Source organism: Rhinolophus ferrumequinum, chromosome 15 (assembly GCF_004115265.2).
Source record: "Rhinolophus ferrumequinum isolate MPI-CBG mRhiFer1 chromosome 15, mRhiFer1_v1.p, whole genome shotgun sequence".
NCBI lineage: Eukaryota > Metazoa > Chordata > Mammalia > Chiroptera > Rhinolophidae > Rhinolophus > Rhinolophus ferrumequinum.
In genome coordinates, this window is record NC_046298.1 from 4845864 (window position 1) to 4861390 (window position 15527).

Sequence of the window (15527 nt, forward strand, 5' to 3'; positions counted from 1 at the left end):
AGTCCATGAGTTGAAATGGCTCTAAGAGAAATAAAGATAAGAGAACATTATTGGGGGCGGGGGTCTCTCATGTTTGGTAGTAAGACATTTTATTCACAGTGATTTGGGAAAATGAGCTATAGTTTATATAACATTATAGAGGAACATAAGCGTCCACTGGAGTCAGATTTTCTCAAGTGCCTGATGACAATGTGAGATGGATCTGAACAGTTTTAAAACAGAAGTGGGCATTCCGTGTGTCCACAGCACTGTGAGAAGTAGGGCCGAGAGGATGTGCAATTTTCGTTCTTTGAAATATGTTGAGCTAGATTCTCCTCCACCATACTTTTTCCTCCTTCTCATCACGTGGGATTCCAAGGATGTGTCACCAGGAAGCTCTGCTCCAAGGGCTCCCAGGTGCCCCATTCAAGTTCTGCATCCGTCAGGCCTGTCTTCCAGGACCTGCATTTCAGACAATGGAAAAAAGATTTGGCTACAATGGCATATATTGACTAGGAAACACACACATACGCCTGTGGACCATAGGACTGTGAACAAGGCCTCTGACATGTCTCTCTGTACCCCAGTGTTAAATGTTGGTGGAATGAATGAATGAATGAATGAATGGCCAAGACACTAAGTAGTTAAGTATTCAATTGTTTCATGGAAAGGATGTTATTTTGGCCAAGAGGCTGAGTACACCTTTTAATCTTCATAGGATTCAAAGTCATGACCTTGTAGCCACATTGGCAAGATGTGTGGCTTGAACAATCAAGCTGACATGACTTTAGTGTCACCTGTGAGAAATTGTAATGTTTTACACACACACACACACACACACACACACACACACACACACAACTAATTACCATTTAAGAAGCTAGACAGAAATGATATTTTGTAACTCACTGGTTTTCAGCCATCAACTCACAGATGTTGATTAATCATTGAACATTCATTGTGGTTGTGCATTTTCATGTCCAGTTTTAGAACTTTGAACAAGGGTCAGTAATCATATGTTGCTGTGCTCACAGTCCCTCACTAATTACCGAGAGTGAATATCTGTGTCTCAGATATTCTCTAGAGCCCTAGAAGAACCGACTCTCAGTAGATCTTAAATTTGTGATATAGGCTAGTTTCAAAGGAGGTCAAGAGCTACCAGTGTGACACTGCTCCACTTTTTGTAAGTGATAATCTGGGCAGTTTCTACCTGTGGCACCTGGTGCGTGGCCTCCCAGAGCTGTAGCTGTACTTTCTGCCTCAGTTTTTCTTGCTTTGTAATGGATTCTGTCCATTTGTCCTCCTGTAAATTTCCGGTTGACTTTTTTTCACTTCCGCCACACAAATATGGAAATTGCCCCCTATTGTTTTGGCTGCACTTTTCAGAGTCTATTAGACCATCCCAAAACTCCAGGGTAACTCCATCCCTTAAATTATTTGATTTTTCCTTGAATGAAATGCCTTTTCGACTAGATACACAATAACAATACGGGGAAAGGTTGGCCCCCTTTGTCTTGCATTTTACTTTAGAAAAGGCCCTTGTGGCTTGGCTCACACATGTCTGGAAATAAAATTTGCCTTTCTGCTTCTCTGTGATGCAGTCAAGTTCAAAGCATTTACTTCTGTCTGTAGCAGTTCTTTTGTTGAATATGCACACCAGGAAACATCCTGGAGGGGGACGAGGTGGAAATGAATAGACTAGGGTGCCACTTGGACGGGGAAGGCAGAGCACTGAGTAAAGGAGTTAAGTGCTGAAAAAGTGATTTCTTTGGAAACCATTAAAACTTGAAGTTACATGGGCTATTTTATTTTGGCGTGTATGTGTTCTGTGTGTGTGTTTAAGTGACATAGAGTAAAACACATTTTCAAGGGGCTGGCCCGGTGGCTCAGGCGGTTAGAGCTCCATGCTCCTAACTCCAAAGGTTGCCGGTTCGATTCCCACATGGCATGGGCCAGTGGGCTCTCAACCACAAGGTTGCCAGTTCAATTCCTCGAGTCCCGCAAGGGATGGTGGGCAGCGCCCCCTGCAACTAAAATTCAACACAGCACCTTGAGCTGAGCTGCGCTGAGCTCCCAGATAGCTCAGTTGGTTGGAACACGTCCTCTCCACCACAAGGTTGCTGGTTCGACTCCCGCAAGGGATAGTGGGCTGTGCCCCCTGCAACTAGCAAGGGCAACTGGACCTGGAGCTGGGCTGCACCCTCCACAACTAAGACTGAAAGGACAACAACTTGAAGCTGAACGGTACTCTCCACAACTAAGACTGAAAGGACAACTTAACTTGGAAAAACCTCCTGGAAGTACACACATTGTTCCCCAATAAAGTCCTATTCCCCTTCCCCAATAAAATCTTAAAAAAACAAAACAAAAACAAAACAAACAAACAAAAAAAAAACATTTTCAAGCAGTTCAGAAGGGTATAAAATGAGAGGAAAGTCTACCTCCTTTGTGGATTTCTAGTCTCTCGTTTCACTCCCCAGGCTTCTGTCAGTTTCTTGTATACCTTTTTAGAGGTATTCTACATTTGTGTACATATACACATAGACACACACACACACACACATGACTAGTAGAGTATTGTAACACTGCTGTCCACTCTGTTCGCTCTGTTTTGTATTTCCATAATATATTCAATTCAACAAATAGTATCGGGCATCTGGTAGATCGTGGATCCTGGTCTAAGTACACAGGAGAGAGCAATGAGCAAAACAAACTGTGTTATTTTCTATTGCCAAGTAAGCAAGTCACCACAAATTTAGCTGCTTAAAACAACAGACATTTATTATCGCTCAGTTTCTGTGGGCCAAGTGTCTGGGCACAGCTTAGGGGCATTCTCTGCTTCAGCTTCTTACCAGGCTGCAGTCAGAGGTTGGCTGGGCTGCATTCTCATCCGGAGGCCCAACAGGAGAAGAATCTGCTTCCACGCTCACTCCAGTTGTCACAGAAATTCGTTTCCTGTGTGTGGAATGAGAGCCTAGGTTTTTTACTGTCTGTTGCTCAGAGGCCCTCAGTTCCCAGGGGCTGCCCTCAGGCAGTTCACAGCAGCGGCCTGCTTCTTTGAGGTGAGCTGGAGAGTGGGAGTCCACTAGCAGGACGCAGTCTTATATTAAGGAACATATTCAGGGGCATGCCACCTCATCACTGTGCCATACGCTATTAGTTAGAAACAGGTTCTACCCACACTGAAGGGGAGGGAATTACACAAGATGTGAACACCAGGAAGTGGGGCTGAGGGGACATCTTAGAGTCCATCCATCTGCCTCACACACCAAGGACCTGCTGTCAAGCAGCTCACGGTTTAGTGGGGGAAGATGGACAACAGAGGAATAGACACATAAATGTTGGGTCCTGTAGAAAAGGCTACAGCAGAATGATAAAGCTGGCTAAATGGAACAGAAGTAAAGGAGCTAGAGGACAGCAGTCGGGGGAAGGCTTCTTGGGGCGGCAACATTGGACCCGAAGGAAGTGGGGTGCTGCAGCCCAGCTGGGGACAAGCAAGTGTGCAGCCCTGCCTGTGAGCATTGGTGACTTCTGTAACAGTGAGCCGGCCAGTGGGGCTGGACCTATTGTCAGGAAGTAGGACCTGAAGCTGTGGAGTCCGATCAGGTAGGCCCTTGTGGATGGAAGGATCTCTGAGAGATGCATAGCTGTTGGAAAATTTGGGGCCTAGGAGTAACACCGTTTGGCTTATCTTGCAAAGGATCCCATTGTTCCTGGGATGAGGGCAGACTGAAGGGAGGCATCAGTGGAAGCAAGGAAACCAGTTTGTAGCTGTTTTCATGATCTTGACAAGAAGCAATTCTTGTCAAGAATTGGTTTGGACTGAGGTGGTGCTGATGTGTTTCCTAGAAAGTGTGCAGCTGTAGTCTGAAGGTGCAGGCTGCAGCACCCACTGATGGAGAAATGGATGTGTGGGGAGAGGAAAGGGAGATGTTACGGGTGATAGCAAGGGTTTCGGCCTGAGCTACTTGAAGAATGCGGTCACCATGTACTAGACGCACAAGACAGTGAGTGAGAGTAATGGGTTTTAGCAGCAAAATTCTAGAGTTTGACTTTATACTTTTTAAGGAAAGTGATGGTCTCAAATTTGTACTGTTAAAAGTTCACTCTGGGTGCTGTGAAATGTTGGATCAAAGGGGTTAAAGTGTGGACACTCTGAGACCAACATTTGGGAAGGTGAGGGGGGGAGCCTAAGCAGGAAGTGATGATGGTCAGGCTCAGTGCATAGGGTGGGAGTAAAGGGGAGAGAATGGGCTTGAGAAGGTTCTGGAGGTGAAATAAGGAACGTCTGGGGCTTGTCTGAATGGAGGAGGAACCGTTTTGTTGGGGGAAGGTCATACTTATCTAACAGGCATAAAGCAGAAGGTGACTCTCAAAACCAGAACAATAGTGAAATCGTGTTTTCCACAGGGGCTCTGGAAACTTCTTTCATGACAAAGTGTCTTAGCTCAGGCTGTTACACCAGAATACAACAGACTTGGTGGCTTATGAACAACAGAAATTTAGTTCTCCCAGTTCTAGAGACTAGAAGTCCAAGATGAGGGATCCACCATGGTGAGATTCTGGTGACGGCCCTCTTCCGGGTTACAGACCATTGACTTTTTGTTTTGTCCTCACATGGTGGAGAGCAGAAAGGTAGCAAGTTCTCTCGTGACTCTTATAGGGGCACCAATCCCATTCAGGAGGGGCCCATCCTTGTGACCTCATGCAATCCTCATCACTTCCTATACCATCACACTGGGGAGTAAGGTTCAATACGTGAATTTTGGGAGGACAGAAAGATTTCATCCATAACATTCTGACCCTGGACACCCCAAATTCATGTCCTTCTCACATGCAAAACACATTCATCCCATCTCCAATATCCCAAAAGTCTTAACTCATTCCAGCATCAACTCTCAAGTCTGCAGCCTAAATCTCATCTAAATACCATTTAAATCAGCTATGGGTGGGACTCCTCTCCAGATGTGAACCTATGAAGTCACACAAGGTATGTGCTTCCAAAATACAATGCTGGGACAGGCATAGGACAGACATCCCATTCTAAGAGGGAGAAACAGGGAAGAAGGTAGAGGTGATGAGTCTCAAGTAGGTCTAAGATCTAGCAAGGCAAACTTCATGAGATCTTTAGGCTCCAGAATAAAGAATAATCCTCTTTGGCTCCATTCATCTCTGCCCTCCAGGCTCATTGGGGCAGAAATCTCACCTTCCTGACCCACTGGGGTGGTGGTCCCACCTCTGCTGAGGTGGAGGTAATGCCCCAATGCTCTACTAAGCAGGAGTCAGCCGCCAGGGCTCTACCAGGCAGTCCCATACCCACAACTCCTGGCAGCCCTGCCCCTATGGCTCTGGACAGAGCCTGTCTCGCCTGTTGGAAGATTGAAACCAAGGAGGGAGCCCTATTGAAATCTGAATCGCCTTTGGGGTCCTTCATGCTTTGTCTTGAATAATAGTGCACGGTTTCAGCCAAATAGCTCTATGGTCTCATCCTTCAAAATCTATGAAGTCTGACAGCCTTCCTTCATTCCTTCCCATCTTCTCCTTCAGTTCAAACTGGAAGTTTTTTTCCTGGGGTGGCTGATTAATCTGTGGTTCACATCCATGCTCATTTCCCAATGTCCCAAATGGTCGCTTGGCTGTATCCTTAGCGTTCTCATTTTTTGCAATATGGACAGGCGAAGAATTTTCAAAATCATTAAGTTCTGCTTTCTTTTTGCTTAATAATTCTGTCGTTAAGTCCTTTCTGTCTCCTTGAATTTTACTGTAAGCTGCCAAGAGGAGCCAAGCCATACCTTCACCACTTTTTTTGAAATCACGTCAGTTAAATATCCAATGTTATTGCTTACAAGTTCTACCTTCCACAGAATAGAACACGAGCACAATTCAGCCAGGTTCTTTGCCACTTCATAACAAGAATCATGTTTCCCCCAGTTTCCAATGACATGTTTCTTATTTCTATTTGAGACCTCACCAGAATGGCCTTTACCGTCCATGTTTCTACCAACCTACCGTTCACTACTTAGGTGTTCTCAGAGAAGACTGAGGCTCTCTCTGCAGTTCTCTTTCTCAGCTCTCACCAGAATCACCTTTGCGGGTCTGTTCATGGCAGTGTAGGCTTTTTCTAGCATTGTATCTCCAAACTCCTCCAGTCTGTACCCATCACCAAGTTCCAAAGCCACCTCTGTATTTTTAGATATTTGTTACAGCAGCACACCCCCCACTTCTCAGTCCCAATTTACTGTATTAGTCAGGGTTCTCCAGAGAAACAGAAGCATATACATATATACATATAGATACATATATGTGTATATATATATGATGTATTCGGGTTTAGCATATATAATATAGAGTCGCCATAGATGGAGATTCATATGGAGATTTATTACGAGGAATTATGCACGCCAAATCTCATGATCTGATGTCTGCAAGCTGAACACCCAGTAAAACTGGTGGTGTAATTCAGTATGAGCCGGAAGGCCCGAGAACTAGGGACACCAATGGTGTAAATCTCAGTCCAAGAGCAGGAGAAGACGAGATGGGATGTCCCAGCTCAAAGAGCAAGACAGGAAAACAGTAGCAAATTCCTCCTTCGTCTACCTTTTTATTCTAATTCAGGCCTCAGCCAATAGGAGAAGACCCATCCACATCCGATTCAGATGCTGAGCTCTCTCGAAAAAATCCTCACACATACACCCCGAAATTATATTTAATCTGGGCACTCCATGGGGAGTCAAGTTGATACATAAAATTAACCACGATACCAAATAACTCTTCTTTGAGGAGAAGGTCTGAACTGCATTTCAAGTTATGTAGGTTCTAGCAAGAGAATATTCTGGAATAAGTCTTTGGCCTTTGTCTTCAGAAATGGAATTTCTCTACGTGGGCTGTTTAATAAGTTGACAAAAGCAGTTGTGGGTTAGCATTTCTTAGGCAAGACCATCTTATTTGGAGTCTTCTCCCTCATCCACAGACTGCAACATAGTGATAAGTTAAAAAGAAATGGTATAATGAGGAGTTATTTGGATGTTGGATCTTGCTGGAGTTTCTGGGCTCTCTCCAGAGAGTGGCTGCCTGGGGCCCATCACCTGCTTTGCATGCTCATGGCCGAGGATGCCACTTGCTGTACAACAGCGAAGATGGGAGAAGGAGCTGCCTTCATAACGTACAGGAAACTTGGCTCTGAAAAATTATGAGAAAATGCACCCATTCTGGCAGTGTTTTGTTTTTATTGTCATTAGGCTAGAAGCAATTCTCTGTGGGGGCTTTAGCTGCCACCAAGGTCAAAATCTATAGAAACACCACTCAAAACAGAGAAAAGGCAAATCTCTAGAGATAGAAAGTAGATTAGTAGTTGCCCGGGGCTGGGGTTGGGAAAGGGATTGACTGCAAATGAGCCCTAGAGATCTTTTGGGGGTTGAAAATATTCCCAAATTGGATTGTGGTGATGGTTGCACAACTCTTACTAAAAATCATTAAATTATACACTTAAAAAGAGCAAATTTTACAGTATATAAATTATACTACAAAGCTCTTAATCTCTCTCTCTCTCTCTCTCTCTCTCTCTCTCTCTCTCTCTCTCCTCCCCTCTTTCCCTCTCTCCAAAGATCCCAGAAAGGTACACAACTTGAACACTTTTGTTTCTAAAACAGGAATGGAGAAACTGTCCAGAACAAGGTACAGGCTTCCACATTGCCTATTATTTTGAAGTTTCATTGAAAAAAATTACCCTACTTGGAATCTTCTTTGTATTCATTTCATGAAGGGAAAAAAAAACATGGTAAAATGATGTATATTTTGTGCAAAAAAGGGAAAGTTTCCAAATGGGGCCTAAGCCCAAGATATTAATTGATACCTGGAAAAAATGTTTCATAACCAGAATGCGGAAAACACTAATAACTATAACTATAACTATATATATATGTATATATATATATACACCATGGTTCCCTGAAAATAAGATCTAGCCGGACCATCAGCTCTAATGCATCTTTTGGAGCAAAAATTAATATAAGACTCAGACTTATTTTACTATAATGTAAGACCGGGTATAATATAATATAATATAATATAATATAATATAATATAATATAAAAGTCCAGGTCTTATATAAGACCAGGTCTTATACTAATTTTTGCTCCACAAGACACATTAGAGCTGATGGTCCGGCTAGGTCTTATTTTCGGGGACACATGTTATATATATATATATATATATATATATATATATATATATATATATATCTATATAAAGTCATGGTTCTTATAACTCTGGAGTGGAATAAAATAATCACATACTGCCTAAAATTTAATTATAATGACAATGATTATTAATACCATGTAGTAGTATGTATGTACTATTATACCGTTCTATTGAAGTTAATAAATCAATGAAATATTTACATTTCAGACAAAAAACTGCATATTTGTTGGAGAAAGTGAATACATTTTCGGGTAATGTAAAATTCCCTACTGTTTCACTTTAGACTGAATTGTTGAGGAAACTTCCAGAAGAGCTACTTTATGGTATGGTTATACCACGGTACACATTTAACACTCAGTTACGGTGACGTATCATCTTACACACAAAGTATATTCCTGCCTCAGCGCCTTTGCACGTGCTGTTCCCTAGGCCCGACTGGTCATTCCCTAGATGGCCATGGTCTGCTGCCTCACTTAAGTCCCTGCTCAAATATCGCTTCCTCAGAGCAGGCTTCCCTGATCAGCCCATCTAAAAATAACACAGTCACCATCCCTGTAGCCTGCTTTCTTTTTCTTCATAGCACTTAACCATTGTCCGACCTTATACCCTTGCCCTCCCCACTAGAATGTAAGCTCCATGAAGGCAGGGACTTCATCAGTATTGTTCATTGCTGTGTCCCCCGATTCTGGTACGTAATAATTGCTCAAGACATATTTGTTGAGTTAATTGAATGAATTGCAATTTGGCTTTAAATATTTACCTCTTTTGCCTCCCTAACCAGACAGTAAATTCATGGAAGGCTGCCAAAGGCCCTGGTTGCTTATTTAGCTTTTCTAAAGCAATTATAGCTCCATTCTGCGCGGCTGATAGACGTTCAGCCCAGATTTCCTGAATGAATGCCCTGGAACCCCAGCGTGTTACAAGGCTAACCAGTCTGCACCCCCCACAGGACAGCAGGAACAGGAACTCTGGCCTTTCAGCCCGCACTTTACAAAGCCCTTTTATGAATATTAACTCATTGATCATTTTGCCAATACTGTAGTTGTTCCTAAGGTTTGCCTGAAGACATGAGCACTTGGATACAACAAATGTTAATTTCTGGCACGTACTGTTACTAATTTTGAATGCTTTTTTTGAGAGGGGTTTTAGATGTCAGTGGCATTTAATGTGTTCTTGGACATCTGAAAAAGTATTTGAAAAGACTGAATCACATTTAAAATAAGTAAAAATAAGAAAGACTATCTTGATATAAATGTGTGCCTGGAGGGATTTTTGGAAGAGTGTTTAACAAAGTCTTCATAGTGGTTATTTCTAGATGGTGGAATATTGATGTTTTTTTGTTCAGCTTTCCGGTTTTTCTTTTGAATTTTGAAAACAAATTGGAAGTCGTCAAAAGAAACCTATTTCTATACAATGCTTTATTTTTGTCAGTGTGAATAGCATAAAAAAATACCACTACTCATTTTCTTGGCTGTGTAATTCTCAGTATGTAGCAAATTTCATTCTGAGAAAACTCTTAATACTGATTTGTAGTAAAGCACCAACAAATACAATGAACCAAATTCTGAATTTTTTTTTTTTTTGGTATGTTTTCTGTATTTATGGTCATGTTATTGTCTCAGCAAGAAAATTGAGCAATGCTTCGTGTTTGAGTTTTTCATCATTTGCCAAAAAAACTTTCCAGGATATTGAGCTCCCAAAATATAAGGTAAATTCGAACTCAGGGACATGCTCTGTACTTTGGACAAATCTTAGAGGGCACCGTGAAATGTGCTCCCTTTTCCTCATGTTTTAAAACACTTAAAATTCCCTTGTCTTTTTTACCTCGGGGATCGGGAAGATATGCAAATAACCACCTTGTGGAAAATCTCTACCGATGCCGACAACAGGGTCCTCATTTTTGGCTGTACTGGGTTTCCTGTTAATTCTGAACTAAGGGCTTTCCAAGGGTGCAGGTGCACCCTAGGACGAGCGAAGTTTCGTTACACACCCAGCAGCGCGTGTGTCTCTGTGACTGTGCATCCGCGCGTGTTTGTGTGCGTGGCTGTGGAAAGTAGGTTTTGAGCCCATGGCTTACGCACTCAACGAAGACGCGCGTGCAGCCACGCAGGTGGGCTGGGGGATCCTCCGCCACCCCCTGCGGCCCCCCACGCAGGCCAGGGCGCGGCAGGACCGGCGCAGGGAGCACGGCGGCCGGGCCGCGGGGAAACCAGCGCAGCCTGGGCTCTGGCAGGGTCCTGTGCACGTGCTCGAGGGGTGGGGGGCCATCTCCTCCCTCCTGGAGGTGTGCTGAGAGCGGAGATCTCGGGACAGGTCAGCAGAGCCAAGGAGATCGCGGAGGCCACTGGGTGGGGGAGGGCACAATGGGCGGGGCGGCACCTCCCACAATCCATTCCCTGCGGAGCTGACGGCGACTTCCATCCGGCATCACCCAGTCTCAGGGACGCCGAAACCGAGACCCGGGGTGGCGCGCGCGTGAAGGGCATCCGGATGCCCAGGTACGTGAGGCTCCTTCCCCAGGAGGCGCGAGGACAGTTAGGCCAGGCGGTTGCGGCCTCCAACGCGACGCGCCACGATCTCTGTGACGCGCGACTAGGCCTCCGGGGCTGACCCGGCGGCGCGGCGGGGGCGGGGCGAGCGCGGGAGGGCGGGGCGAGCGCGAGGGGGCGGGGAGGGGCGGAGCGAGGCGGAGCGAGCGGGGCGGAGCCGGCCGAAGCCCCGCCCCGCGGTCGGAATTGCGAGACGCTACGGAGCAGGCGCGTCCCGCAGCTCCTGCTGTTGCTGCCGCTCGCCCTTCTCTGGAGCCGCCGCTGCGGCCGCCATTTGCACGGGGACCCCGGTGACAGGGGCTCGGCCGAGGGGCGGAGGGAGGGGGGAGGGCCCGCGGAGCCCCCGAGGGCGGGAGCGACGCCGCCGGCGCCGTCGGGCTCCCTGCGCGACCGCGCCGCCCGTGGCTGGTCCCGAGCAGCAGCGCAGCAGCAGCGGCGTCGGCAGCAGCCACAGCAGCAGCAGCCGAGGCCGGGCGTGCGCCTGAGGCGCGGCGGCGGCGGCGGCGGCCCTGCGGGCGGCCGGGAGGGGCGGAGGCAGCGGCCGCCGCCGTTTGATGGATCCGAGGATCGCCTGGTTCCAGCCAGAGCAGCTCGGACCGTCCAACAGTCTGTGGATGCAGATCTGGGAGACGACCCAGGGGCTGAGGAACCTGTACTTCAACCACCACTGTCACAGCAGCGGCGGCGCGAGCGGCGGCGGCGGCAGCAGCACGGCCACCGGCGGGAGCGGCAGCAGCACCGGCAGCCTCGGCGGCGCGGCCCCGGCCCCGGCCCCGGCCCCGGCGGGCATGTACCGCTCCGGGGAGCGCCTGCAGGGCGGCCACGCGCAGGCGGCGGAGTCCCGGGACTTCCTGCCGCTGGAGACGACCAACAACAACAACAACCACCACCAGCCCGCGGCCTGGGCCCGCCGGGCCGTCGCGGGCCCCTCGGCGTCCCTGTCCCCCTCGGCGTCCCCGTCTCCGCACTCCTCGGCCGCTGTCCCCGCCGCGGAGCCCGCCGACCCGACCTCCGGCAGCAGCAACAAGCGGAAACGCGACAACAAGGCCAGCACCTACGGACTCAACTATAGCCTGCTGCAGCCCAGCGGAGGGCGGGCGGCGGGCGGCGGCCGGGCGGACGGCGGCGGGGGCGTGTACAGCGGGACCCCGTGGAAGCGGAGGAACTACAACCAGGGCGTCGTGGGGTGAGTGGTGGCCCTGGGGCCCGGCCCTTGCACACGCGCAGCGGGGCACACGCCCACAGAAGGGAGACGGGGGGGGGGGGCGAGGCCACCCCTTCGGCCGCCTCCGTGGCTGCTTCTCAGGGGCCTGCTGGACATCCCTCCATCGCTCCGCCGTGCACGCCTTGCCCTCTAACCCCCCTTAACGGTCCACACCTTCCCCCTCTGCCCCGCGGCCACACACGCCTTTTCTGGACACCCACACTCTCCCCTCACCCCCCTTAGTCATCCACACGCTCCCTCTGAATCCTCCACAGCTTCCCCGACCCCCCTTAACCATCCATTCTTTCTTTCCATCCCCCTCAGCCAAACACACCTTCCCGGATTCCTCTTCCCGGCCTTCACCACCTTGCTCCCTTCGTCACACCCCAGGATGGGGTTGCTTAGCACGGGAAAAGCACTCGTTCCCTGAGAACAAGCCTGTGTTAGTGCCTTTTGGTGGAAGGACCTGGAGGTGCTTTCCTTGCCAAGAATAGAAACTTCCAGAAAGCTCCTCCCCCTCCCCCAATCCCGAACAGAAATCATCAGCCTTGTAAGGCTTTGCCTGCTGTTGACCCGTCTTATATTTTTTATTTCAAAAAAAATTGCCTGTATTGGCGATGCCTCCTAATGTGGGGAGTGAGGAATGGGGTGACGGCTAAGTTTGTGCTGGTAGAGGTGGTGAGGTCTTCTTCTGAGGCTCATAGAACTTTCTAGGAGTTCACGGTCCTTGGCCCCAGCTTCTGTCTGTAAAGTTGTCACCCTGGCAAAGACAGCCAGTGCTTTTCATTCTAGGGGGTAACTTTAAGCTAATGAGTGAATATTGCACCACGAATGACTGTTTAAAGTTCAGCTGTTACAAAATGCAATTTTACCTGACCCCTTGTGAATTATGTACACATAAGCAAGGAATGGTTTCAGCTAGACTTCCCTTCTGGAAAAAGCCCCTGTGCTGGAATAGGTTACTGAAGCTTTTTTGGGGGGGGGCGGGGGGCATGTTTTTGTTTGTGTGTGTATGTGTTTACTCTGAGTATGGAGAATGAGCTTTCAAAATGCCTTTCATTTTTCCGACCCTGTTTTACAATGGGGCTACAGTAGGCAAATGAAATCACTATTTGTAATCCTTTGCGAAACCTTTCCTTAGATTCACTCATTCAGATCTGCCTGCTTTGGCAAGCAAAGATGATTCTGTGGACCTTTTTGAAGGTCTGGGTAAAATGAGTTGGTGGGTTCCATCTGCTTCTAGTGGGCTGGTGTGTGCTATATGCTACTATTGCTGCTCCCACCTTTTATGGATAATGCAGTCAAGCGTTTTAGGACTGGCCCTGGGGTTCCTGTCAAACCTGCCTCACTCTCTGGAGGTGAACCTTGTAGGGTTGAGTCCTCTTGCTCAGCTTCAAGGGCGCTCTCCATGGTCATCACGATTTAATAAAGGGCTCATGGTTCCATCCTGTTAGTATTTCCAAGACGAGGCTTAAACCTGTGGCGTAGTGACCAGCAAATTGTTATTCAGGGGTTCTGGTAGTTAGTTTCATTTCACAGGAATAAGCTCCAGTTAAGTAATCACTGTCGACTCAAACCTTGAAGTTCCCTAATTTAATTTTACCGAAGCTTCTGTGTCTGGCAAAAATACATTATAAATCCAAAATGCTGGCCGCCTCTCTTTCTGATAGATTAGAAACTGTCCTGTCCTCTACTTGCTATTTGTTGTCGAGGACACTGTAAAAGGGTCACATTTGAACTTACATAGAAGCAAGATGGTCTTGTTCCTGATTCAAATATTGCATTGCCCTCAAAGGGATTAAGGAGAGGGATTTCTATTTCCCAGAGGGATTACTGTTTAAAAACTGATTGTAAACCTGTGTTAAAACTGCTTATCAATTTATCAGACTTTCCATTCTTTTGTCTCTTCCTCTAGAGCATGTCAGCAATTAAAAAAATTTTTTTATTTTGTTAAGCAATTCCTAAGAGAGTTTTTATAAGAGTGTCTGGGTGCTTAAAAATTCTTGTTTTGATTTAAGGATCGTTATTTCTTGACTCTTACGTAAGTTTTGCTATTCTTTTTTAAGTTTTGCTATTTTTAATAGAAATATTTAAAAAATCTGATTTCAGAGGCTGTGTTATACTATTCTGAGATGAAATATCGTAAAGCTGTTACCAACATTCTAAGTGCTGGGCATGTGACTGACACGTAGCTAATAGGTTAACAAATTGTGGTGGTCCCGGCCCCTGAACTGAGAGTCCAGGTAGGGCAAGGAGAGAGACGCACATCAACAGGGGACTAGGACAGTGGCACAGCTGTGTGCACTCTCTCACGTCTTGTATTTCTCAGTGTTGTCGGCTTCAGCCAGACTGATGGACTTACTGCCTGAACACTCCACCGTACGGTTCAAAATCCTGACTTCTCCATTGTCCCAGTTCTTGATGTTTTTGGTTCCTCTGAACTCGTGAAGTACGTGCTTCATGCTCTTGGTATAGTTTGCTTATGTCTACTTTTCCTTTGATGTATATGTTTCTTCTCACCTGCTAGATCACTAGTTAACAGAGGAATTTCTTAAATGTAGAGGAAGACATTTGAATTTCATCCTGAAGTCTTCCAAGTCCTGTTTCAAAATTAAACTCGCCAGGGCTCACCATCGCAGCCTCCTTTTCCCTGTACCCACAGGCCCAGGGGGTTTGTTTGTTTTCTGTTTTTTTTTAAAGTTGCTTTTACACTTACTCCTTTTCCTGGGATTTGTTTCCCTCCAAGGCTCGCTGGGGTGTAGGAAGCTGTCTGCTTGGAGCTCCTTCTGGTTGTCCTTGAGAACGAGCCATAAGCCCCCTTCTTTGCAAAGGTTTCATTGTTGATCACCCTGACGAAATAAGTGATGACAAAAAGTAGCAAACACAAGAACCTTATGGAGATTCAGAGTCCTTGGTTGGAGCCCTGGTGTCCAGAGACTTCTTGTGAAAGGTGCTTGGTGCTTGTCCAAGCTCATGAGGAAAGGTTTGTGTTGGCCACACTGCCAGATCTGGAGATATTTTTTTCAAGGCTTGGATGACTTGTTTAAAATAATGTTCTGGAGTACACATTTGACTGTGGGACATCAAGAAGACCCCATGGGGACTCTTGGGTTTAAGGAACAATTTCTTGAACTGGGATGGCGGGGATGGGAAAGCAGAATGAATGTGAGCGGCACTTCAAAGTAAGGATGGCGACGATTGTGATTCGTGTCATGGACTTAGTTATCACCCTACAGCCTGACCTTGAGTGACGGGGGAAACGTTGGTATTATTGTTGAAAACGAGGATTGGGCCAGTTGGTTTGGAGCAGAAGGTTCGGTGAGGGTTACGTGTAACTGTCCAGCAGGGAGCTGCAATGTGGGGGCTCAGATGTAGTTGTGTTCACTGCGGTGGGGCAGTGTCCTTCCGTCTGTACAGTGTACCCTCTGTCACAGGAAGCCCAAGATGCTGGTGCTGTTCTTCAGCACGGGCGTTGTGGCCTTTTCTGCCGATCTCCACACAGTGTGACCGGTGGGGTTGCTGAGTGCTGGGCTCCACAGCGATCAGCGCTTTAACATGGATTGAGTCTGAGAGAACGTAGAGGCCTAAGTCTGTGT

At 47.1% G+C, this 15527-nt stretch overlaps 1 protein-coding gene across 2 annotated transcripts in view; it reads left to right on the forward strand.

Annotated features, from left to right (window-relative positions):
- The first annotated feature begins 11214 nt into the window (after positions 1–11214).
- The window catches only part of TENT4B (terminal nucleotidyltransferase 4B), a 50963-nt gene continuing 46650 nt past the window's right edge, over positions 11215–15527 (forward strand). Inside the window, exon 1 of one of the 2 annotated variants that reach the window (XM_033128575.1) lies at positions 11215–11913. In XM_033128575.1, coding sequence (XP_032984466.1) covers positions 11282–11913 — 632 coding nt within the window. In that variant the 5' untranslated portion in view covers positions 11215–11281. The remainder of the gene's footprint in view (positions 11914–15527) is intronic. The other variant, XM_033128574.1, reaches the window with a different exon arrangement.